Source organism: Xiphophorus couchianus, chromosome 20, assembly GCF_001444195.1.
Source record: "Xiphophorus couchianus chromosome 20, X_couchianus-1.0, whole genome shotgun sequence".
Lineage (NCBI taxonomy): Eukaryota > Metazoa > Chordata > Actinopteri > Cyprinodontiformes > Poeciliidae > Xiphophorus > Xiphophorus couchianus.
Window position 1 is genome coordinate 24,466,584 of NC_040247.1, and position 24,022 is coordinate 24,490,605.

The 24,022-nt window shown below is 39.4% G+C and overlaps 1 protein-coding gene across 7 annotated transcripts; it reads left to right on the forward strand.

Moving 5' to 3' along the window:
• Positions 1-330: 330 nt before the first annotated feature.
• On the forward strand, positions 331-23,689 carry LOC114136007 (protein kinase C-binding protein 1-like). Of its 7 annotated transcripts, XM_028003761.1 has the most exons (21): positions 4,112-4,230; positions 9,856-9,929; positions 10,200-10,345; positions 12,221-12,442; positions 13,564-13,677; positions 13,995-14,060; positions 14,283-14,375; positions 14,538-14,625; positions 15,537-15,592; positions 15,701-15,778; positions 15,893-16,008; positions 16,956-17,449; positions 18,578-18,679; positions 18,872-19,027; positions 19,125-19,652; positions 20,476-20,859; positions 20,934-21,127; positions 21,916-21,996; positions 22,151-22,229; positions 22,340-22,579; positions 23,474-23,689. In XM_028003761.1, the coding sequence occupies exons 1-21, from the start codon at positions 4,217-4,219 to the stop codon at positions 23,647-23,649; spliced, it is 3,501 nt and encodes a 1,166-aa protein (XP_027859562.1). In that variant the 5' UTR covers positions 4,112-4,216; the 3' UTR covers positions 23,650-23,689. The 7 variants fall into 7 exon arrangements, 1 of the variants encoding a protein (XP_027859562.1); XR_003593715.1 differs by lacking the exons at positions 4,112-4,230; positions 22,151-22,229; positions 22,340-22,579; positions 23,474-23,689 and adding an exon at positions 331-477 and having other exon boundaries at positions 20,341-20,863; XR_003593713.1 differs by lacking the exons at positions 22,151-22,229; positions 22,340-22,579; positions 23,474-23,689 and having other exon boundaries at positions 20,341-20,863.
• The last annotated feature ends 333 nt before the right edge of the window (positions 23,690-24,022 follow it).

A 24,022-nucleotide genomic window follows, 5' to 3' on the forward strand; every position in this document is an offset into this window, starting at 1 on the left:
ATTCAAATTCATTACATTTTTAGATTCAATTATTCACATTTTTTTTGTTTCCTCTACATGTAGAATGCGTCGTTGTGTGTCAGACGTACAAAACATACCATTAGGTAAACAAAAACAGCAGACTAATTAGTCAAATTAATATAATTCCGCACAAAATGATTAATTTTGAAATGATTAGTGTGATTGGCCGTACACATTTCTGGTTTGAGGGTATACAGACTTCAAGACGAAGCAAGCAAGAACAAAAGAGGGGGAGGGGAGGGGTTATAGTAAAACGAAATCTGATCAACTTTACCCTCACATGAAGATTATCCGCACTTTAACTAAACTTAGAGAGTCGCGTCCTCTTGGCTGAGCTCTCGTCAGAGAAAGAGACTGTAGCTTGGGCGCCATCTTGGGGAATGCTGGGCTCATCACCAGTCGGACTACAATTGGAGATTCGTTTTGAGCTTACTGGTACAAACTGGACACCAAACGGTACTGTGGGAAACGATGAGTGTGCTACAAGTGTAATTTTGTCTGTGGGGTGTAACTGTAGTAGGAATATGTTCTCAGTTTTTCTCGTCAAAATGTAGACAAAGCATTTTCCGGAGGTTGTTTGTCGTTTCTCGGGAGGCTCATGTTGCTCTTCTCCTGACTGGCATAACGGAAAATTCCTCTTCGGAAATGTACTCTAATTAGAGAAATGTTAACGTTAACATGTAAATGTTAACTTGAACTCTTCAAGTCAACTTGAAGAGGGTAATATATATTCACTCTTCTTTCAATTGTGGGTTTTAAACGCGTTGGTTTGTAGAGGAAGAAGGTCCCCACAAAACAAATGCACGCACACACACACATACACACACATACAGTATATATACATATGCTCTATGTACGCATCGTAACAACTTTTCAAATGTAAAAACGTATTAACAAAAATCTTCCGAGCTAAACACATATTTTAAAAACTACTCAACATCCAACTAAAAAAAAAAAAACTATTAACATTCTGTTTTCTTATGTTAAATGGATAGATCATATTAACATTAAGATCTATCTTAATTTTACATGGCATGAATTTAGAAATATGTTGGTAACTTTATTTTGGGATTATGGTCCATTATTGACAAAACGACACAATGCAGCTGCTTCAGATCAGCTACCTAGCTGACTGGATGAATATTCTTTACACAACTCTCCTTTTTCGCCACTTACAAAGGTATTCAGTGGGACTCTTTTGGTTGCTCTAGGGGCTATTGAGGAACAGTGAACTGACTGTGATGTTGAACAAATGCGTTTGAGATGATTTGAGCTTTTTGACGGATTATGGAAGTAACCATCAGACCAAGGGTACACTGTGGTCATAAAGGGATGGAGGTGGTCAGTAACAATCTTCAGATTGGCTGTGGAGTTCGAGGAAAGATCAGTCAGGATTAAGGGCATTAATTTAATTTAGGAAACTTTAAAAGTCACCTGAATCCATTTTCTCTTGCCATTGTGATGCTCAGTTTGAACTTCACTAAGTCATCACTATCTTTAGATCCCTAAAAGCGTTGAGATTCTGCCTACTGATTGGCCAAGTCGCAGTTTTTTTTGGTTGTTGTTTTTTTTTAAAGATTTTATTGGGTCTAGTGACCTTTATTTGACAGGAAAGAGGGTAATGAGAGAAGGGGGAAGACATGCGGCAAAGGTCGCCAGGCCGGGAATCGAACCTGCGACAGCCGTGTCGAGGACTAAGGCCTCTATATGTGGGTTGTGCTTAACCCCTGCGCCACCACAGCACACCCCAAGTCGCAGTTTTTCAATTGAAGACATTTAACTTAACTAATAAAATAGTCATTGACTGAAAGCATAAGTTCTAAAATTAAGTGGTTAACAAATTTACTGCTCCATAATAATGCATCTTGTATCAAACTCACTAAAACAACTAAAAATAGATTCCACATTCTGTGACTGCATTTTGAATTAATTTGTACATGTATAAACACTGCTTGATTTTCATCATATTTAAGATAGTACTAGATAACAAAACAGGATTGTCTTGTGTCTTTCCAGTTTTAATTGTGGTTGAACACAAGAGGTCAGTAATGTCTTTCCTCCTGTTGAAGATATGAGTCACCCATTTACTTTGCAAGGAATAACCTACAGCAAATCATTTTTGACCTGCAGTAAAACTACATCTGATGCACAATGTAAAATTTGGAGATTTCAAATTAGTCCAAAAATAAAGTTTTGGTTTAAGAATTGGGATGATACATGAAATAAGTATTTGGACACAGAAATTTATTGAATACTTTGTGGAAAATACTTTTTTGCTGTAATGAGAACTTCAAGATACCTCTTGCACTATTGTTTTGCTTGGAAATTCGTAGTTGTTTACTGGTTACATTTCTCAATTCATCCTCCCTTCAATGATATGAAGTTTGTCAGTATCAGTGCTGTAAAACAACCCATATCATGGTGTTTCCATTTGCAAGCTTGTCTTTTGGTATGGTGTTTGGAGGGACCAGGTCATAGTGTCTGTGATCTGTATTCCCAGGAGCTTAATGCTGCTGACCTGCTCCACTGAGGCATCATTTATTAGGAGAGGGGTGTGACTTGGCGATTTTTTTTTTCCTGAAATCAACAAAAATTTCTTTTGCTTTGTTGAGGATGAGATTGTTTGGATCCATCAGTCAGACTCTCTGTAGGCCGGTTCATTGTTGTCCCTGATGAGACCCACCGCTGTCATACTGTCTGCATACTTAACGATGTGATTGGTACTGAACATGGCCTGGCAGTCCTGGGTCATCAGGGAGAAGAGCAGTGGGCTCAGTACACAGTCCTTTGGGGAGCCAGTGCTGAGGGAGATTTCCCTTGACATATTTTTACCAACAAGTCTCTGAGGGTTATCCTTTGACAAATTTTGTGCCCTTTACTAACAACAACCAATAGAAGATCAGTTTTTGCAGTGTAGATCATGTTTGCTTAACATGTAAAGGGTCTGTGGTTTGAAACTATACAAAGTTTTTTCATGTGCCTTCAATGCAGGCAATTTTGAAATGACCGCTCCTTCAAGCCTTCAACTGCTCTGTTGTGTACGGTTGTTTGTCCTCTGTGTCTCTTAGCTTTCCAGTGATGTACTAGAGATCTGTTCAGGGTTTACTTTATTTACCACTCACCTAATGAACAGTGTAGATAGGCACCAGTCCCCCTGTAACCATAGGCAATGGAAGTTAGAGTAGTAGGTAAAGGGAAATTTCAATTCTTGTCATTGGTTTAGGGCTGCACAGTGGCGCAGTTGGTAGCACTGTTGCCTTGCAGCAAGAAGGTCCTGGGTTCGATTCCCGGCCGGGGTCTTTCTGCATGGAGTTTGCATGTTCTCCCTGTGCATGCGTGGGTTCTCTCCGGGTACTCCGGCTTCCTCCCATAGTCCAAAAACATGACTGTCAGGTCAATTGGTTTCTCTAAATTCTCCCTAGGTGTGAGTGTGTGTGTGCATGGTTGTTTGTCCTGTATGTCTCTGTGTTGCCCTGCGACAGACTGGCGACCTGTCCAGGGTGTACCCCGCCTTTCGCCCGGAACGTAGCTGGAGATGGGCACCAGCAGCCCTCCCGACCCCATTAGGGACAAGGGTGAACAGAAAATGGATGGATGGATGGTTTAGGAATCTTTCCTAAATCGATGAGGTCAGATTTTATTATCTGAGGTTAATCACACACCGTAAATTTCTGTCTTTGTTTTAGTTTTTAAACACTGGTCAGTCAATGTACAATTCAACAAGTGCCTGATCGTTATTGTTACCGTGGTGGTTAGTTTAGTTTTCAGGAGGAAACTTGTGGGTCATAACCTTTCAAATAAAATACAGGCTTGTTCCCAACATAACAGCTAACTTCTCTTCCCAATTGCACCAAAGATTGACTTTGTAGTAAGTCTATGAAAAAGAATAGCGTTGTCTTTTAAATTGTTCTGTATGCATATGGTGGCTTATCAGAGAGTTTTGGGCCTAGGCTGTCTTGCTGTGTCTCAACTCACTTGTGCTGAACAAAAGACAAGCAGCCCGGAAATGCACCAGCCAATCAGCAGCTGTGTTGCATTTGCTCTGAGTGCGCGGCCAGTCTCGGCATGGCTTTTATCAGAACAGTGAAGTCAGACAGCTTGGAGAGTCGTGGCTGTGCTCTAAGCTGAGTGAGGGCTGACAGGGCTGTCCTCCATGTTTTAATAAGTACTGACATATCACACAGAATTTTTAGCCATGCAGCCACAGAGGTAAGCCCTACTTTCATTCTCTCACATATATTGATTTGCTAAAAGAGCACCAGTTGGATATGTGCCTGCCTGGTGTTATAAGTTTGCTTGACAGATAGGTTGAGGGGGTAAAATTTTATTGGAACCCCCAAGCATATGAGTGCCGCCTAGAGTGAGGACATAGTGAGTTCAGTAATGCAGCTGATACTGATGCTAAAAGCCTGTTTTCCAGTAATTTTGAAGAGAATACGGTATCACAGCTGTGTCTGGCCTTGGCTGTCAAAATGACCTACCCTCTGAGTGAATCAGGCAGGATGGAAGAGACAGGCAGCAATGCAGAGGGGTGTTCCCAAAGGAATTAACAGATGGGGAAACTGACAGCACAGCAAGTTTAATTTAGGCCTTATACTAGAATGAGACCAAGACAGCAGGGTAGTTCCTTGTTTGCCAGACTAACATAGCCTTGAAGAACAGACTTCAATTGGCTTATTTTTCTGTAATTCACCTGATACCTTGTTGATTTCAAATCATGCCCATTTTTACTGGCAAACTGAAATAAAACATAATTTTCAATGGTCCGATTTAGTAATCTCTCTGTTAGTTAAGAAACCAATCATCTGTACTAGATGGTAGGAATTGGTGGAGCATATTGACCTGCACTACCCCTAAAACCCCCACCCTCCAGCGTTATTCTTGACTGCTGAATGTCAGCCATTTTAAAAGGCTTCCCCTTTCTGTCCCTCTGCTCGAAACACACTGGTGATTTGTATGTAAGAGAGAAGAAAAGAAGGTGGGAAGGACTTCCTCTGGAAGCTTTTCACACAAAGATTTCACTTGGAGAGGCTTGAGAATCTGTGTGGAATTTGACCTATGATATCCAAATACATTTTCCAATAAACTTGTTTTTATAGTTTATTAGACATGGTAAGTGGGAATTGTTATACATTAAGACAATGTTTAAGTATTGTCATTTACTGCGATTATTTTGAATATAACTGAGGAAACTGTGGTGTGGTAACTTTAACAAAATGCTGCTTAAGCTTGGGTTAGTGTTTAGTGTTACGTTGCCCAGGAATGTGTTTAATCCCCTCATTCCAGGACTGGTGTGGCTAACCCTTCAGTATAAAAGCACACACAGCCTATTTGGTTTGATATCTGTGTACCATCTAAAGTCCTTTCTAAAAACGGATTCATTTTATGTAATTATATATAAGAATGATATGTTTTTAACACTAATATTCCAATATTTATTCTCAACTTCTTGGTAAAAAAAAAAATTATGATATAGCCGCTATACCCTATTCGTCACTAAAAATTTCAAATGTATGGTCACTCTTGAAAATGTACATATATTGATTAAATAAGTAGCATGGATATGTTGGAGAAAAAGGAGTCTTAAAACTGACAAATGGAGCTTTACACCAATGGTATCAAAGAAAGAAACTGCCCTTCAAATCTCAGATTCATGTACTGGCCAGTGTGGTCCAGTTAAGGGAGTCCAAGGAGTTTTGGTTTGTGGATTTGGAAAATACTTTTTTTTTCCTGGGGATTGTTGGGAGTATGGGGTGCCAGAGATGATTTTGTGTGTTGTCCGGTCTTTTAATAATCAAAGAAAGAGCTGTGTTTAGACAGCCAGGATTGTCAGTGAAACCCTTGCCACGGTGGTCCAGTTTGGGAATCTCGAGGTTGCAACTCCTCTATTTGTGGATGATAGGGCTCTTCTGTTGGCATTTTTAGTGTATAGAAGGCTTTGCAAGTGCGCAAATCAAAATGCATAATCGCCAAAAGGTCAAGATTTTGGCCATTATGTCTGACATCCTGCGGTAACTTATAGTAAAGCCACCTGTCTTCCACATGAAAAGTAGTCTGTTCAGTTGGGGCAAAAATCAGGTTCGTCTTACGTACTTTCTGGCAAGGAAAGCCCTGGAATCCCAAGGAATGTGCCTGGGAGAGGGATTTATGGGTTCCATACCTGAACCTGTTCCAACTGAAGTCTGAACTCGAATAAGTGGAAAACATCGACTGGATGGACATAGTGGGCAGATACTCTCTTCATTGAGTTTAGAGAAGGGATTAGACTTTCAACACATTATAGATTCTCTATCTTGACAAAACATTGCAGATTGGATTATATTGATCATTTTTGTATATTCTAATACAGAAGCCAAGAGTGGACGCTTTCTGCATATTCCTTTTCCTGAAGATTTTCTCAAGATTGTGAGTTAATTTCCCAGTGGGTTCTCAAGATACATTTCCCATTTTTCAAGCATACTTTTTCCCCGATGGTTTCCTCGAGATAACGATTTAATCTTCTATATTATACGTATTCTTTTTTTATACGTATATATATATTATACGTATTCTTTTTTTCCCCAGTGGTTTTTTGACATAACGAGATGATTGGTGTGTGTGTGTGTGTGTTAAACCTGATTCCACCACTTAAATGCATGCCGTTGTGCCAGGCATTTGAAGGATAATATCAGGTTTTCTCAAGATTGTCTCGTTATCTTGAGAAAATCATTGGGAAGAAGTATGTGCAGAAAAATGTCTTCTCTAGGTTTCCATATTCTAATTTAGTGTAATTTTAATGCAATAACAAAAGAGGCTCTATTTGTTATCAAAGTCCAATTTCCAGTCAGGTATTGAGTAGATATGACTTTACAGAATAAAGGAGAGGTATTATTTAGAGATTACCGTTATGCATTCCTACTGTCTCAGCTGTCTGGCCCTGTGACATTTCCAGGCCATTTTTTTGGCCCAGAGTTACATGTCCACATGCTGAGGCACATAATAAACCGCATGTGGTCCTTTACAGACAATTTGCATGGTGCTGTGTGTGTGCAGTGGTGATAGAGAGAGACAGAGGGAGAGAGAGAGAAAGAGAGAGACTGTTTCTTCAAAATGGATGCCACACACATACACTGATTGAGAGTGCTGTGAGGGGGAGATCTGATCCTCTTTCTCTGTCAAAGCTCTTAGTGGTAAAGCTAACACGTCTGTTCTAAAGACTGGTACCCTGTGGACCTCTATATGATGGTTTCAAGGGGAAATTTTGTAGCCGTAGTACGGATCAGTCCTCTCTGCATTGCAGCAGTGTGGTTGAGGAAAGCAGGGAGCAGAGAGCCCGTGTTGCACACCGAGCCCCGGCACCCAATCAGGTACCTCCGTCTGCTACCCGAGCCAATCGGCGGCTCGCAGCCGAGGTTAAAGATTGACAATTGCAGGAGAGAACAGCAGGGAGAGAAGGCCTTCTGGGAAACCTGGACCCATCTTTTTCTCCCACCCCATCATTCCCTGGCGTTCTCAGTTATTGATAAAGATAAAAGAGCAGGCCGAAGATTCTGCGAGTGAGGGAGGAGAGAAGGTATGCTGATCCTTTCCTTCACTTGAGGCATGATTGTTGTGGACGAGGTGGGTGTGGACAGGGATGTATCAATAAGTTGGCTGCAATAGATTCTCTGATATTTGAAATGTTGTGTCAGACTGTGCAGCTCTGTGTCTTCTGTTGCGTGTTGTTTCTATTTTCCGTGGCCTTCTGAGGGTGTTGTTGTGAAGTGCATGGAACTGTCCAGACAGGTTAGACACGGAGGTCAGCAGAGGCACTTCCTTGCACTGTCTCACGTCTGCTGTCTCTGATTTTTCTTCGTCAGCTTGAAGAGGCAGAGGAGGTCAGAGAGGGTCGGTACCAAAATGTAGTTCTTTTGTTTTGACTGGAAGAAAGAAATGCGCTAGATGTGTTTTATGGCTGTGGATAATAACAAAAATAATTAAATCCAAAAGCGTCTGAACAGCTTGAACATTGCAGTTCACTCAGAATATCCTTAGTGGTATTAACAATAGGCTTCAAATCAGGTTGAGGCACGTTTGAGTGAAAATAGGGGGGAAAAAACTTGTTGGGCAAATCTTTGATAAAGATGGTTGAGAGCATGTTTGGGCTCGCATTTTGAGGATTTTCACAAGTACGATGTGTTTTTATTAATTAAAAATATATATATATTGGTAGATGTTGGACAGGTCATATTCGACTGGAATATTTTCTCTATGCTTAATCATAAATACCTGGAAGTGCCGCTGTGTAATTGCACCATAACAAACTGCTTCTCAACCATTTCCTCATTTTTATTGAACGCAGCATTTGTAAATTGCTGAAGTTGTTGTATTTAATTTCCATATCATCTCAATTATTTTTTCATCACAATGCATCTTGAGGAGCAAGACATACAGTATATTCGGTGACTACGCAATACTTCCTCTCAGTCTTTATGCAGTATTGTATTAAATCGGTTTGCTTTGGGACAATTGAAATTTTCCATCAGATATTTTTGTCATCGACTAACATTGCTGTTTTATTGGGGGGGGGTTTACAGTCTGTATCCTTGTATCCATTTTTTTCTTCACTGCTTTCTAAAAAATATTTCAGTTTAATTTTTTTTTATGTCTTAAGATATATCTTGATATTAGACATACGTTATGAAATTTAAGTATGATGAATTTTGTAAGCATAGATCCTGATTTTCTATGTTATAATTTTCTTAAAATGTCTTAAAAGTATACTGTTGGGTCTAAATGACCTAAACACAGACACAAAGAAGAGACAAGAGTCAGAATTTAGTTTTACCTGCAGGGAGAACACAGCTGAAACCCAGTTACAGATTTCTGCCTATGCTCTGAAGCTTCAACTGAGTCTTACCCTGCTTTTATTAGAATTAGGAACACCATAGTTACATGACAGTGTAACTGAAGGGAGGGGGAGCAGAAAACAGCTGCACACTCACATGAACACAACTCATTCATACAATCTTCAAAAGCATATTTCATAAGATAAGACTATAGGTTTGCAGTTCCTCTGGGCAATCAACGCTGGAATGTCTCGTTCATGGTATCCTCCTTTCTCACTCCTCAGCAGGCCGCGTCCAGAGTTTCTGCAAACACTTGAAAACACTCAAAGCACATCATTAAAATGTAAATTCAAAGGTAAATAAAATGGATTATTTTATAAAATACAGGTAAAGCAAATAAATGATAATTAACTATAAAATCCTTCCAACATATACAAAAATGTAGCTGTCAGTTAATTTGCTATCATAAATGCAACGACTAACATTATTATGATGATGTGACAACTGTATTTTGTTAATTAAATCACCAAAAAATGTCAATGTACAGATTCTTATGTTTTTATGAGCAAAAAGAAAATTAACTGTAAACTTTCTTAAATGTCTTAGATATGTGTTTTTGAATTTCATAGTGCCAAATATTTACACTTAAGTCCATTACTGTAAAGATTTGTAGGACGTTGTGTCTCAATTCATCTGCTGAATTGATGCTTTTGACAAAGTAGAAACTTGTTAGACTGGCTGACACAAAACTAAAAACTCATAGTTTTTTAGAAGCCCAGTCAATCATAAGCTCAGGTGGGCAAAATCAGCTTGGCCAAGGAATCTGGAAATCTATACTATATTATGATTTTTATCTACACATCGTTTGTATGCTGAACATTATTTAGTTGTAACCCAATCATACGTTTTGATTAATGTACTGTCTTCTTTACAGCACAGTGTACTACTTTCATAAAAATAAGTAAAAGAATAGGACACAGAAGGGATAAAACACGAGCATATACTGAAGGTTATCTTTGTCTGTCAGTGTTACAAAGGAGGAGGGGAAAACGGAAAACTACACTGAAGCAGAAGAAATGGAGATCTCCACAAGATCCAAAGGTAAGTACAGCGAATTGGCCAAATGTAGCTGAAAGATGTGGCATTCTCAGAAAACATGATTTAAAAACTAAAAGAAACCTTTAAGTAGCCCAGACATAGAAGCAGTTTTTGATGTGAAGTGCTTTTGGGTTTTTTTGCATTTTCCTTAAACATATATTCTTTTTGATTTTCTTGTGTACTTTCCAACTTAACATGAACTGTGGACTGTTTATCCACAGTTTGAGAACACACTGATTTAGCCTGATCCAGTCTAAACTCTTCTTGTTTCAGATGCAGGATCAACAGAGAGGCTGGCCCAGAAGAGGAAAATCCCTAGTCCTTCAAACTCATCCAGTGGCCACTCCCCTGCTGAAAGCTCACCCTGCCCAGTGAAAAAGAAGAAAAAACCCGGAGCTGGTAGCAGCACCAAGGACCAGGTATCATCTCACTCTGCCAAATGGGAATTAAAAAACAAACAAAATGTAGAAGCTGGGTCTTGAGTCTGTGTGCAGAAAAACGATTTAGTTCATCTTAGTTGTATATTCATTTCATTTTCCACGGTTTAATTAATCTAAATTACGCAACAATGGGACTTTATCAGTGCGCTGGCGTAGAGAACATCTATATATACACGAGCAGCTCTAAAAAAAGCTCAAAACTGGATGTTCTGTCAACAGTCACGTCTGTTTGTTTTTGCTTGGCTCACTAAGCGTCAATGCCGTACAGACAGAACATGCAGCTCCACATCCTGAAGGTTTTACACAAGCAAAATCTGCAAGATACATGAGCAAGTGCAAGTCAGTATTGTTAGAAACTAACAAAAATTGAAAATGATAAAAGGGGGAGGGGACATATGATTTAAGTTAGTGGAATGTATTTACCATAAAAAAATACTGTTTTTTTTCTCTGTTTGTAAATGACAATAAAAGTCACATTTTTGGGATGCCTTGTTTTCTTCTTACAATATCAATAAACCCACCGATTCTTAGGTTATTGCTTTTAAGCTTTTAGGAGATGTTGACATTTTATACTTGTCTCAATTATTCCTTCTCTGCAACCTATGTGAACAGTATACTGTATGTGACATCATTTAAGAAGAATCAGAATAAATGAACAATGTTATTGATCTTTTGTTGCCCAAAGTGTTTGGTAAGCTGTCTGTGGCACATTTACCAGTGGATTCCATCAGGCATTACAAATAAAATTGTTTCTTGATATGTTACTGTGCACATGTCAAAAGTATCGTATTTAAAATTGTTTAAAATGGGAGACGTTTAACATAAGGCTTTGTCCCCTGTTTTGATCCGAGAGTTAAAATCAATTTCTTGCTGACACCTGTTAATATTAAAGTGAAACAAATTAATTCCATATTTTTTCTTAAAAACCCAACGGCTTTACAGTTGAGTAAATGAGTCACTTTTCATGAGTATCACATGCTCTGCATGAGAATTGTGACGCAGTTACATTCAATGCATTCTGATTTCTCTTGACGGCAAAGAATATTTTGGCTTTACTCTAGTGTCTGGATGGCAGCCTCGATACACTGCTCCAGCACAGGTTAACTGGATATAATATGTCAGATAAAACACGCATGTGCATTATCGTTTGTTCTTACAGAGACATCTGACTTAACACATGCAGCTCCAATTTTCAATAAATGGCTATATGAGTCCTTGCTAATTGTGTTTTAATGAGGAGTAGTTTGCTGAAATGCTAGGCTACCACTAGCAGGGTAACTCTTTGTTTTTATATGACTTATTGATCATTTGGATTGAATGTATTTTAGGTTAATTATGCACAGCCTAACCTTAGGGAAGAAACTGTTGTCCTTGTTAGTTTTTTAGATTGTGTATCAGTGTTTTGAGTTTAACCTTTGCCTTGAGTGCGACTGTCGTTTCATAGTCTTAGGGGAAACACGCTGTCTACCAGTTGTATTGCTGTATTTGGAAATGTTTGGGTTTTTTTTTAGCTTACACACACAGCTGGAGCATACACACACATACCTGCTGAGTATCACATAGGCTTAAAGATTTTGGGTGACATCCCTTAGAGAAGGAGTAGCATTGAGAATAAGAGCTATCGATCAGTTCTTCTTGGCTCATCTTTAAGGTGGACTAAGTTGAAGCTTCAGCACTGCAACGATGACAGATTCTCTGTACTGTTACAAATGTGACATTTTGCTTATAGTTGATTGAGAATTAGTTCAGTAGATATACTTTATGCTGATGCCTTGCATGCCTCCTTGGCTTCTTTAATTGTCACCCTGATTTTGACCTTCCCCCAACTTTGTCTTTCTTTTGCCTGCGTTCCAGTCTGAGCTAAGACACGGTCCCTTTTACTATGCCAAGCAGCCATCACTCACCACAGACCCTGTTGATGTTGTACCGCAGGACGGCAGGAACGACTTTTACTGCTGGCTGTGCCACCGCGAGGGCCAGGTGCTCTGCTGTGAGCTCTGCCCCAGGGTGTACCACGCCAAGTGTCTCAAACTGCCAGCTGAGCCCGAGGGCGACTGGTTCTGTCCAGAATGTGAGGTACTGAACCCGGGATCTGAACGGCTTCTTAATGTTGTAAACAGCTTGTCGAAATCTGCTATGTGACTTTAGATGCAGCCATCCAAAAGTACTCGTACCTCTTGGAATGTTTTTTTTTCCCCCCATTTTGGCACATTACAACCACAAACTTTCAAATAGTACATTGAGCTTTTATGTTTTAGACCAACACAAATTAGAGGACAATCCCCTTAAAAACTCTTACACTATGAAAAAACATTTCTACAAAAAAAAAATCTCAAAATGTGGTATGCATACATCCTCAACCCCTTTACTCTGATGCATTTAAATTAGTTGCAGTTTTCCGGCCGACCAAGAATTTTTATAGTTTCAACTGTCGATTCCAATTTTGATTGATACTGATTTATTTATTTATATTTTTTTTTGAAAAAGTTGCTATCTCTGCCCTGCTCCACTCAAGTACCAGCTAAGATAGGATCCTTTCAATCACACATACCAGTTGATTTGCACCTGACTCACCCTGTTGTCACAACAAGTGACAGGATGGAGCTGGAACATGTGAAACAAAAGCTAAAAATGGAAAAAGATACTCTGCTTACTTAATCAAATGGTCTAAAAACAAAAGCAGTAAAATCGTAGCTAGAAAAATATGTTGGGTCTACTTCAAGCTATAAATAAAGTTAATTAGTTGGATTGGATCGGGCTCACATTATGGGCCCGGGTTGGGTCAAGTTGGATTTTTTTTAGGCCCGACGGAGGTAAATAACAAAACCTGTTAGACTAAAAAAAAAATAGGAGTTGAGTCACAATTTTCATATTTATTTTTGTGTAAATATTGACAAACATCCATCATTTCCCATGTGCTACTTTGTCATGGTCCATCACATAAAATACAAATACACTGAGGTGAGTAGTTGTAATCTGACAAAATGAGGAAAATATGCAAGAGGTTGAGTTTATTGTTTCACCACATTTTTGTTGAAAATTGCAACCCCCCCTCCCAAAAAAAACCAGTAAAAAACAAAATTACAGCAAGAGAGGTTATTGACAACACAAATAGCAAAAACTTCAGAGCGTCTGTGTGCTGCATCTCGTAAAAAGCCACGAATGAAATGTTGATTTCTTTTTCTGTCGCCCTTCAGAAAATAACAGTTGCTGAGTGTATAGAGACGCAGAGCAAGGCCATGATGATGCTCACTACAGACCAACTTTCTTATCTACTTAAGTTTGCTTTGCAGAAGATGAAGCAACCAGGTGTAAGTATTTTTTCTAACAGGAGCCATTCCTTCTTAATAGGATTGTCTTTACGTTTACCTGAATTTAGGCACGCATTCTTTCGCTTAGACAACCAAGCGACGGTCTGCGCCTTTCGGTAGTGCCAGATCTGCAACTTTACTGTTCACCTTTCAACCCGGTTTTTCACGCAACTATGAAAAAGTTTGCATGATGAACTTTGCTGTAACAGAACTAACAGTCACGTGAAGTGTTTTCTAATGGGCCTGTCATGGCTTGAAAGGCGGTGAACATGCTAGCTGGTGGTGAGGATACAGCTGCCCCTCTCATTCTCTTTCAGGATCATCCGCGCTTGTCATCTCGCTCCCCACATGCAGCTTCCTCGCAGAGAAAGACTTTTAATTGGGTAATCAATCACATCACTAACAAGACCCCATCATGATTTGTTACTTCACTGCTTCTTTCTCTTGTTTTTTTTTTTGTTTTGTTTTGTGTGTGAAGAGCTTCTTTTAGAGCTTAGACCAGTATGTGGGTAGCATGTTAGGGGAGAAAATACTTGTGAATCCTCAGTATTTGTTTACCTTCACTCTTTTCTTTGTTTTGTTTTCTTCTGTACTCAATTTTGCAGACTGAACCTTTCCAGAAACCAGTGTCTCTTGAACAGCATCCGGATTACGCAGAGTATATATTTCATCCGATGGATCTTTGCACACTTGAGAAGGTATATTTGAGTTACTAACATGTTTGTGTTGCAATTTGACCACAGCCTCTTCATCAAGAGATCCGTGACTTGCTGGTTTTTTTACTTTAGAATCGTATCATTGATCATCAAACTATTGCTGTTCAGACAGTTTTTTTGTGTGTCTTTTTTTATGTGCCACAGAATATCAAAAAGAAAATGTACGGCTGCACGGAGGCCTTTCTGGCAGATGTTAAATGGATTTTGCACAATTGCATTATCTACAATGGAGGTATGTTGCTGATTTTATTATTAACATGAACACAATTTCTGGATATTTATAATAGGTTGTAAGGAGTGCAATGAACTTACAACCTGTATGAATAATTTTTAGGAAGTAACAAAAAGGTATTCAGAACTCTTATGGAAAAAAAAAGCATTCATACGACTTCACACTTTGTCCTATGAAGACCACAGATTTTCACTGGATGTTTATGCAGCAGGCTAACGCGAAGTGGAACGCTATAGGGAAGCGGAAGGAAAATGGCACGTTTTAAAAATTTATTTTTAAAAGAAAAATCCAAAAAAGTGTGCATGCATTTATGTTAATATTTCTTTAGTTTAATGCCTCTAAATAAATTATGTCTTTACCAGTCACTTAATTAAGAAATAGGGTGGAGCAGCAGGTTATAAAACAATATGAACAACTCAGTGCTGAACTGAGCATTAATCAGCAAAGCAGCCATCCATGATAACACCAGGGGGAGCTGTAGAGGTCCACAGCTCAGGCGGGAGAATCTGTCGGCACCACACAATCTGGCTATTCTAATCTGGCTGTGATTAGAAAGCCATCGTTCAAAGAAAACCAAAAACAGCAATAGTCTAAAGCTTTGCTTCAGAAATCTAATGAAGAATCTGTGGCCAGACCTGAAAAATATTCACAAATGCTTTTTGTTCGGTTAATTATTCACATATCTGACTGTGCTTGAGCTATTTTACACACAAGAAATTGCAAAAATGTCAGCCTCTGTGTGTGCAAAGTTCTACTGCAAAGTAGAAGTAGCTAAATATAGATATACATGAAAATCAACCCAATGATCTTATTGTATTTGTAGCTATAATGTGCATTCTGGTTAGATTAGAATAGTACTGTACCTGTAATACACTTAAAGTGTTCAGAAATAATTCGTGTTATTCTTTCAGGCAATCACAAGCTCACAGCTACAGCTAAAGTGATAGTAAAAATCTGTGAACACGAGGTAAGCATGAAGTTTGGGTTGCATATCTTTCTGTACAAACGGTGCTTCGCTCAAAGCATGAAACTTATTCCCGTGTCTTTTATTTTTGTTTGCCTTGTTTTTTTGCAGATGTATGAGATTGAAGTGTGTCCTGAGTGTTACCTGTCCGCCTGCCAAAAGAGAGAAAACTGGTTCTGTGAGCCATGCGTAAGTTAGCTGACTTTCCTGATGTTTTGTGACGCCATCCTGTTGTTCATCCGTTGTGAAATAAATGATCAGGCAGCAGCTCTGTAGTCCCAGTCTGTTACTGTCTGTCTGCAGAGCCACCCTCACCCTCTCGTATGGGCCAAATTGAAAGGATTTCCGTTCTGGCCTGCTAAAGCGTTACGGGACAAAGACGGACAGGTGGACGCTCGCTTCTTTGGCCAACATGACAGGTATTGGTTGTTGTCGCTTCATTTACATTAGGGCTGCCCTAATCCAATACTGATATTGAAAATTGGTCCGATATCAGCCAAAAAATTTTATATTGTATTATATCGACCCACATCTAAAATTTTGGACAGAAGCAAACTGTTATAAACACTCCTCTTGATCAAGTCTTTTCTGCGCCGATTCAATAGTAATATCTGTATCAGTCCCAATGTTGAAAAAAATTTCTAGATATCTAGATATGGGTAGTATACGTCTATAAAACTAGACTATAGAAGTATAGTCTAGTTCTATACTTTGTCCTCTGAGTCATTTCATGCTTTATTATTTATTTTGCATTATATTTAGAATTCATAATTGCACTTTTGAAACCATTTGAAAAAAGATTTGTTGCCGATTATTTTTTACATATTTGACCAACGTAGTCGACCTATTGTTTTTTGGGTTTTTTTTGTCAGTTTCAGTTTCTATATTATTTATTTCACATTTATCTGTTATACTAATAAATTGCAGCAAGTGAACAAATTAAAGTTGTGTTGTTTTTCTGTGTTTGATCAAGCTTGTGAAGTTGTGAGTGTATTTAAGTGAGCTGGACTGGTGCAGAGTTATCATATAAATTTGCAATTCTGTACATTTATGTCTGTGTTTAAAAAAAGAAAGCTTTTAAGTCAACTAAGCTGTTTGTCAGTATCGGATCAATATTGGTTGATACTGAACTTCAGATATTGATATCTGTATCGGAAATGAAAAAAAGTGGATCGGTGCATCCCTAAAAACAGTGTATGATTGGAGCGGATATCTTATTGGGTCAATATCAGTATTGACCAATACTCAAAGCTGCAATATCGTATCAGAAGTGAAAAAGTTGCACCGGGATTTACATGGACCTATAGCGTTATATTTACTTTTTTTTTCTTCCAATAGTGGATCAGTTCTGGAATTTATCTTGCAGGGCCTGGGTTCCTCTGAACAACTGCTACCTCATGTCCAAAGAGATTCCCTTTTCTGTGAAGAAGACCAAAAGCATTTTCAACAGTGCCATGCAAGAGATGGAGGTCTATGTGGAGAACATGAGAAAGAAGTTTGGCGTGTTTAACTATGCCCTCTTCAGGACGCCGTACACCCCTGACAATAGCTTCCAGCTGCTTCTCGACCCTTCAAATCCCTCGTCCACCGCCGTAAAACCCGAGAAACCGGAGAAGATAAAGCTGAGCATCGATATGTTGGCGTCGCCCAAGATCACCCTGACCAGGGCGGTGCTGTCAGGACTGGGGGAAAGAACAACGGGACAGCGGCATCCTCTCGGAGACGGGCAGCGGTCCCCCATGAGCACCAACTCCTCTGCACATTGTGGCTCCGATGGGGAGCAGGAAACGGCAGACAGGACGCAGACCAAATCTGCAAACAGCCAGTCCAGTGCAGGAGAAGAGTCCACTGACTGCACAGGTAATAACACAGCTGCATTTTGTGGTGTTGAATCATTTCTATCTCATGCAGATTTGTACAAAACAAATACATCTTCACTAATCTCCACAAAAAATACGTCCCCAAATAAATGTTAAACAAAACTGCAGCTATGCGTCTTTTTAATCTGACAGTTAGTTGGCTGACAATAAGAGCAATGAGCTGGCCTGTGTTGCCTGCACAAAATTAAGTTCTTTACCAGGGTCCCAGTTTATGATCACTTGGCTACAATTTGTTTTAGGAGACTAGACTAGACTTTACAACAAGTTATTTTTTGTTTTTGAAAAGTACCAGATGTTTAATTTTAATCACTCTTCAGCTTAAACATGAATTATTGCCTTATGTTTTGTAACAGATCAATAGGGATTATAACACTTCCTACGTTAACTGTAGGTAAGGTAGGACGAGAGGTTCCCCACTGACAATGATGCAAAATATGTCAAGAATCATCAACTTTTAGAATGCTTATTGTCACTTTCATTCACTATTCAATAATTTTTACACTTGTTTAGCACAAATGCTGCCTCATACCTTCTGATTTTTAGTCGGCCATGAGGTCTTTAGGGTGCTACAGCAGTGTGATTCACAGCAGGGCTGCTGGACGGTTCCTTCTGTCTTTTTCTTGTCAGAAACGTGTCCATTTCATGCTTGTTGTGCTAGCTGGAGATAAGAAAGATTAGATTTTTAAAAAAGCATTAAAAATCTGCAATGAAAAAATTTATTTTATTTTTTTTTTTTTTGTCGTTTTGTTTTCTGAATCCCTCCTACTGCCAAACATGTCAAAGGAAAAAAAATTACAAAGCTGCCATAATCTGATTGCACAAGTGAGCAAACTTTAAAGCTGCTTCTTCAGTCTAACCTTTTTTAGTCTATATATAGTGCCATGTCTTGACTTGGGACTATTTTCTCACTCTATCTTTCAAAAGGTCTTTAAGAACATTTGAGTGTAAAGACTTCAATTTTTTTTTAATCAGTTGTAGATGTTCTTTTGCTAATTTGGATGTATGCGCCCAGTAGAGCTTTGCATATTTTTTTAGCTGAATTGTAGAGAATGTTTATCATACAAAAGGTATTCTTCCATACAATCTTTACATTTTTTGGTTTTTACAGGAAATTCCCTAGACAGCTCGAAACCACCCCACTCTCAGACTCCTGACACATCCAAGCAGGAAAAGGCGCCACAGACCGGAAGCATTCTAAACCTTAATCTAGGTGAATCTTTTACGCATTTTTTGTTAAATGCGTAAATATTTAATATATCTTAAATAATTAAGATATATTTAATAACTTAAATATTAAGATATGACATTAATATTTAAACATGATGGCTAAAATATGGATACTTCATCCAAATCTTTCAGTTTTGGTTTATGCAGTTACGGTGATTGTTTTGTGTCCTTTCAGATCGAAGTAAAGCGGAAATGGATCTAAAGGAGCTCAGTGAGACGGTTCAGCAGAAACAGGGAGCCGCTCCGGTCCTCACCTCTCCAAAAAGACAGATCAAGAGCCGCTTCCAGCTAAACTTGGACAAGACAATTGAGAGCTGCAAGGCACAGTTGGGTTAGTATGGAAACCTGGACATTTGTCACATGGACTACTCTTAATTAAATATTATGGTTCCCTGGACTGGAAAGTCGTCTCTGTCTTTGCTTTGTAGGTATTGATGAAATCTCGGTGGACGTTTATAAAGGTGTGGAGCACAGCGACTCTGAAGACTCTGACAAATCCGACTCCAGCGAGAGCGAGTACGCCACAGATGAAGAGTCAAAGTCTAAGCCTGGCCAAGACTCTGCCGCCAAAAGGGAACCGCAGAAGGAGCTCACTAGGAGTAAAGCGAAAGAGCAACCTTCTGTAAGCCAGACGGAGAAAGACAAAGCCGACCCACTTGTGCCAAACACCATGGATGATTCCAGTGCGTCTGTGTCTGATGGCGAAACTGAACAGAAAACGAGCACCGGTTTGGGTAAAGAGAACCCAGATATGACTGAAGCAGCTCTAGAAGCCCCGGTGTCCAAGGAAAAGTGTCAGGTGAAACTAAAGGAGGCAAAGCAGACAGTTCCCACCGAGGACTCTGACTCAGAGAAGGAGCTGGTTATCGATCTTGGGGAAGAACAGCAGGGCAAGGAGAAAAAGAGAAGCAGAAAAGACAGCACTGTCAAAGAGTCAACTGTTGGGAAATCTGAAGGTGAGAAGGGGCTTCCCCTTTTTAATCTACTGTGAAGTAATCATACAGTGCCAGTCAGATGGTCTTAACCATTTTGGACTTTTAATAAGGCAATCTTTTTAAAACTCTAAAACAATTTGGCAATTCTTAAAGTTAAATTAAAATAATTGGTTTCCTGGTTTATAAATGAAGGTTAGTATAGAGCCTTTCCAGTAGCTTAATGTTAGCTTCCTTTATCAACTCTAAAACCAGCTCTGATGTGTGTCTGGAATAATTTTCTCACTGAGACTCAACTTTGTCCAAGCTTCAACCATTCTGTCCATTTGAGGTGAAGTTAAAGGACATGGAGCTGGTCCTTACTCGTTAGTTTATCCCGTAACACATCAATGAAACTCATTTTGTCCATATGTGATACAGTCGTAAGCATTTTGTTATTAGATACTCAGTCTTCAAACATACCTGACATGTTGCGACCTTGTACTTCTGTCTTCATTAGAGGTGTCACCACCTCTGAGAACAACAGCCGTGACACCTTTGAAGAAAATTTAACAATGTCGAAACATGTCAGGTATGTCTGAAGAGACATTGAATAACTAGGTGTCTAATAACAAAAGAATCTTCAAGACCGTTATTTTATCCACCACTTTGGAGCAGGTGTATCTTTTTTTTGGGGGGGGGGTTAAAATTTCCTTTTCGTTGTCGTACGTAGGAAAAGCTTTGACCACATTGGGGCTCCCGTCGTCAAACTCCACCGCCACTTCCACATCCTCCGGCGTTTCCACGCAGTCTCTGATGGCCCTTCCTGTCACTATGGTCACATTCACTACTTCCTCTCCCGCCACAGTCAGCCACTCGTCCGTCTCCAGCGCCGCCACAACGCCGTCATCTTCCTCATCGGTTTCAGCTGCACCAGCTTTGAAGAAACAGCGCCCTCTGCTGCCCAGAGAGACGGTGCCGGTGGTTCAGCGAGCCGTCGTGTGGAGTCCCGCTGCAAAGTTTCAGACGTCCTCCCAGAAGTGGCACATGCAGAAGGTGCAGCGGCAGCAGCAAACCCAGCAGCTCGTCGTGGCCCCACAAACGCAGGCATCCTCGCCCAGACACAGCCAGGCCCAGGTTCTGACCCAGACACAAGTAGCGGGAAATGGCTCTGCGGCGGTTCCTTCGTCGTCGTCCTCAGCGCAGCAGTCCTCACAAAGCTCTCGCTATCAGACAAGACAGGCTGCCAAAGGTGAGTCGCACGGTTTCCGTCTTGAGCTTCGTTCTGCTTGTCCATAATATTGATGCTTGTGTTCTTAATTTTAGCCGTTCAACAAAAAGACCCATCCATCAGCACGTCCACACCTGCTGGTACTCTGGTACCTAGCAGTCCAGCTTCTGTTACCATGGTAGCTCCTTCAGGTTTGGGCACACCTGCGTCATCGCTGGCTGGAACAGACCCGTATATTCCCACTGCCTCGGCAGATGTGGCTGCAGACATTGCAAAATATACAAATAAAGTTAGTATCTTTTTTTTTTCCTTAATTTTTGATGAACCTAATTCGCAAGACTTAAAGGGGACCTGTGATGCAAAGTTAGCATTTTCCACATTCTTGTTCTTCCATTTGGGTCTCAACAGCCCAAGCACTTAAAAAAAAACCCCAACAGTTCTCTGGCAATAGGTTTATCTGAAAAACTAGCCATTTTAAAATCCTCCATTGCTTTGTTGCCTCAGCCACTGACCTAGCAACCCAAGCTGAGCTCCAGCACATTTGGGCAGCTGGTTTAAGCGCTGTTCAACATCTCCTGGAAAAAGACAAATGTTTTGACTTACCATTCAGAAACCACTTGCTACATTCTTGTTGCTTGTGCAGGAGGCTCCACTTCTGCTTTTCAAAGATGTGCAGTTGGATAATTGCGCCTCTGTTTGCCTTCATTTTCATTACTTGTGGGCGTGACCAGCATTAGCTTATTTGGATTTCAAGTGACAAGATGCCCTAAAGGAGGAGTTCAAAATAAGCAGAACTGACCAGACTAAAATCACATTATCTAGATGATTTTGCGCAAAAGATTTAATTAGCACATTTTGTATAACTCATATACCTATCCTAACTTGCTTAAAGGAACCATTATGGACCAGGTAATTGCTTCCTTCTAGAGGGGATATCTGATGTTAAATAAATGAAATAAAATAAGCTGTTTCAGTTCATTACAATATTAGTAGCCTTCCTGACAGTTAATTTGAAATCCAGAACATCAAACGCATGTTTTCCCACACATTTAATGAAATAATCTTTTTTTTTTTCAGATAATGGATGCAATTAAAGGCACAATGACTGAGATGTACAATGACCTCTCTAAAGGTTCTTCAGGGAACACAATAGGAGAGGTAAGGGTTTACTCTGGGCTGTGGAGAGACTAACTACATTTCAAGTGATAAAATTTTCAGAGTTGTAACCTGAAAAATATGAAAAATTTCAAGGTGGATGAACACTTTTCCTATAAAGAATTGTACATAATACCCCTTGATGTATTTCCTTCAGATAAAACGGCTGAGAATTGAAATAGAAAAACTACAATGGCTACATCAGCAGGAGCTGTCTGAAATGAAGCACAATCTCGGTGAGGTCCTCATTCATTTTCTCCTAGTTGCCTCAGTACGTTGTCTTAATTATCACAACGACGTTCCTTTTTTCCTTTTTGTTTGGTTCTTCTTTTGCTCTCCGATGCAGAGCTGACGATGGCAGAAATGAGACAGAGTCTGGAGCAGGAGAGGGAAAGGTTAATGGCCGAAGTGAAGAAGCAGATGGAGCTGGAGAAGCAGCAGGCTGTGGATGAGACCAAGAAAAAACAGTGGTGCGCAAACTGCAGGAAGGAGGCCATCTTCTACTGCTGCTGGAACACCAGCTACTGTGATTACCCATGTCAGCAAGCCCATTGGCCAGAACACATGAAGTCCTGCACTCAGTCAGGTAATGACATAGAGCCAGAATCAAGGCTAAGGATTATAACAACAAAAACAACAGCTACACTGCAGAACACAAAATCTTACCAAGTATTTTTGGTCTAGTTTCTAGTGGAAACATCTTATTACACTTGAAATAAGACAAACCTAACTTACAAGTCACTTTTCAGCAAGAAATAGGAGTTTGTTTTTAGTCAATAATTCTTTAATATTGATGAAAAAGTATGAGTTCCACTTGCAGATTATTTCACTTGTAAGTACTGTAGTACTTTGTCATCAATGTTAGTGAATTATTGACTTAAAACAAGCTTCTAGATATTGCTGAAAAGTTACTTGTAAGTTATTTTTGCCTTATTTCAAGTGTGCTAAGATATTTACACTAGAAACTAAACCAAAAATATTTGTAAGATTTTGTGTTTTTGGAGCGTACAGTTCAGATCAGAAGTTTACCTACATCCAACATAAGCACAAGTCTCTTTAGTGAATTGGGCTCTTTACGATTTACTGGAAACATTATGTTTTCTTAGTTGACCGATAATACCAAACAACTTCAATCATTTCACTTTTTCAGCCAACAATTGAATGCGGGAACGTGAGGGAACATGTATATGATAGATTCTTTGTATCTAATTTTGACCCTGTGTGAATTAGAGAAAATTCACAATAAATTCACATTTACCCATCCAGTTCTTGTTTTCAAAATTCACTGAAATTGTATGTTTTGTAATCACTCCACCATGTAAAATAGTGACATGAATAGATTGGTATTAGTGCAGAGTAAGTATGATTTGTGTCCATGATGAGTATATGTAAAACATCTGGTAATAACATTTATCAATTTTCCATAATAACTGTACATTCTTTACATTTATGACAATTTTTTTTACTTGTGTTCTTGTAGCAACCGCCCCACAGCAAGAACCTGAGGCTGAACCAAAGGCAGAAGTGCCAAACAAAGGTGCAGGGCAGACAAGCAGTGGCCCTAATACCCACAGAGATGCCCCAGTGTCTGCCTCTTCAGACAAAGACTGTGACACAGAAAAAAGTACTGAAAATGTTGCTGTGACCTTGTCATAACCCAACATGAAAATGTAAAATTATGTATGTTTTACTACTATGTTGTGTCTGAGCTGTTTTATGTTGGATGCCTTTCCAAAATTAAGACTTAGTTTACCGTTATTTATGGACTTTTCAAAAACATGTTTGCTGCTCTATACATTAAGCTGTTGGTGTAAATGATCTAAGAGCATGCATTGGTCTCACAAAACAGAAATATGCATATAGCTCAATGGAAAGCCTTTATACAGTTATAAAATATAGCCTATGTTAATGAATCTTAATGAATCATAAGTGTAGATTGTACAGACTGGTGGCAAAAAAATTCAATTGTTTTTGTAATCTTTGTTATTCAGCTCTTATTTGATGTGTTATTCTAAACGTCGATGAGTAT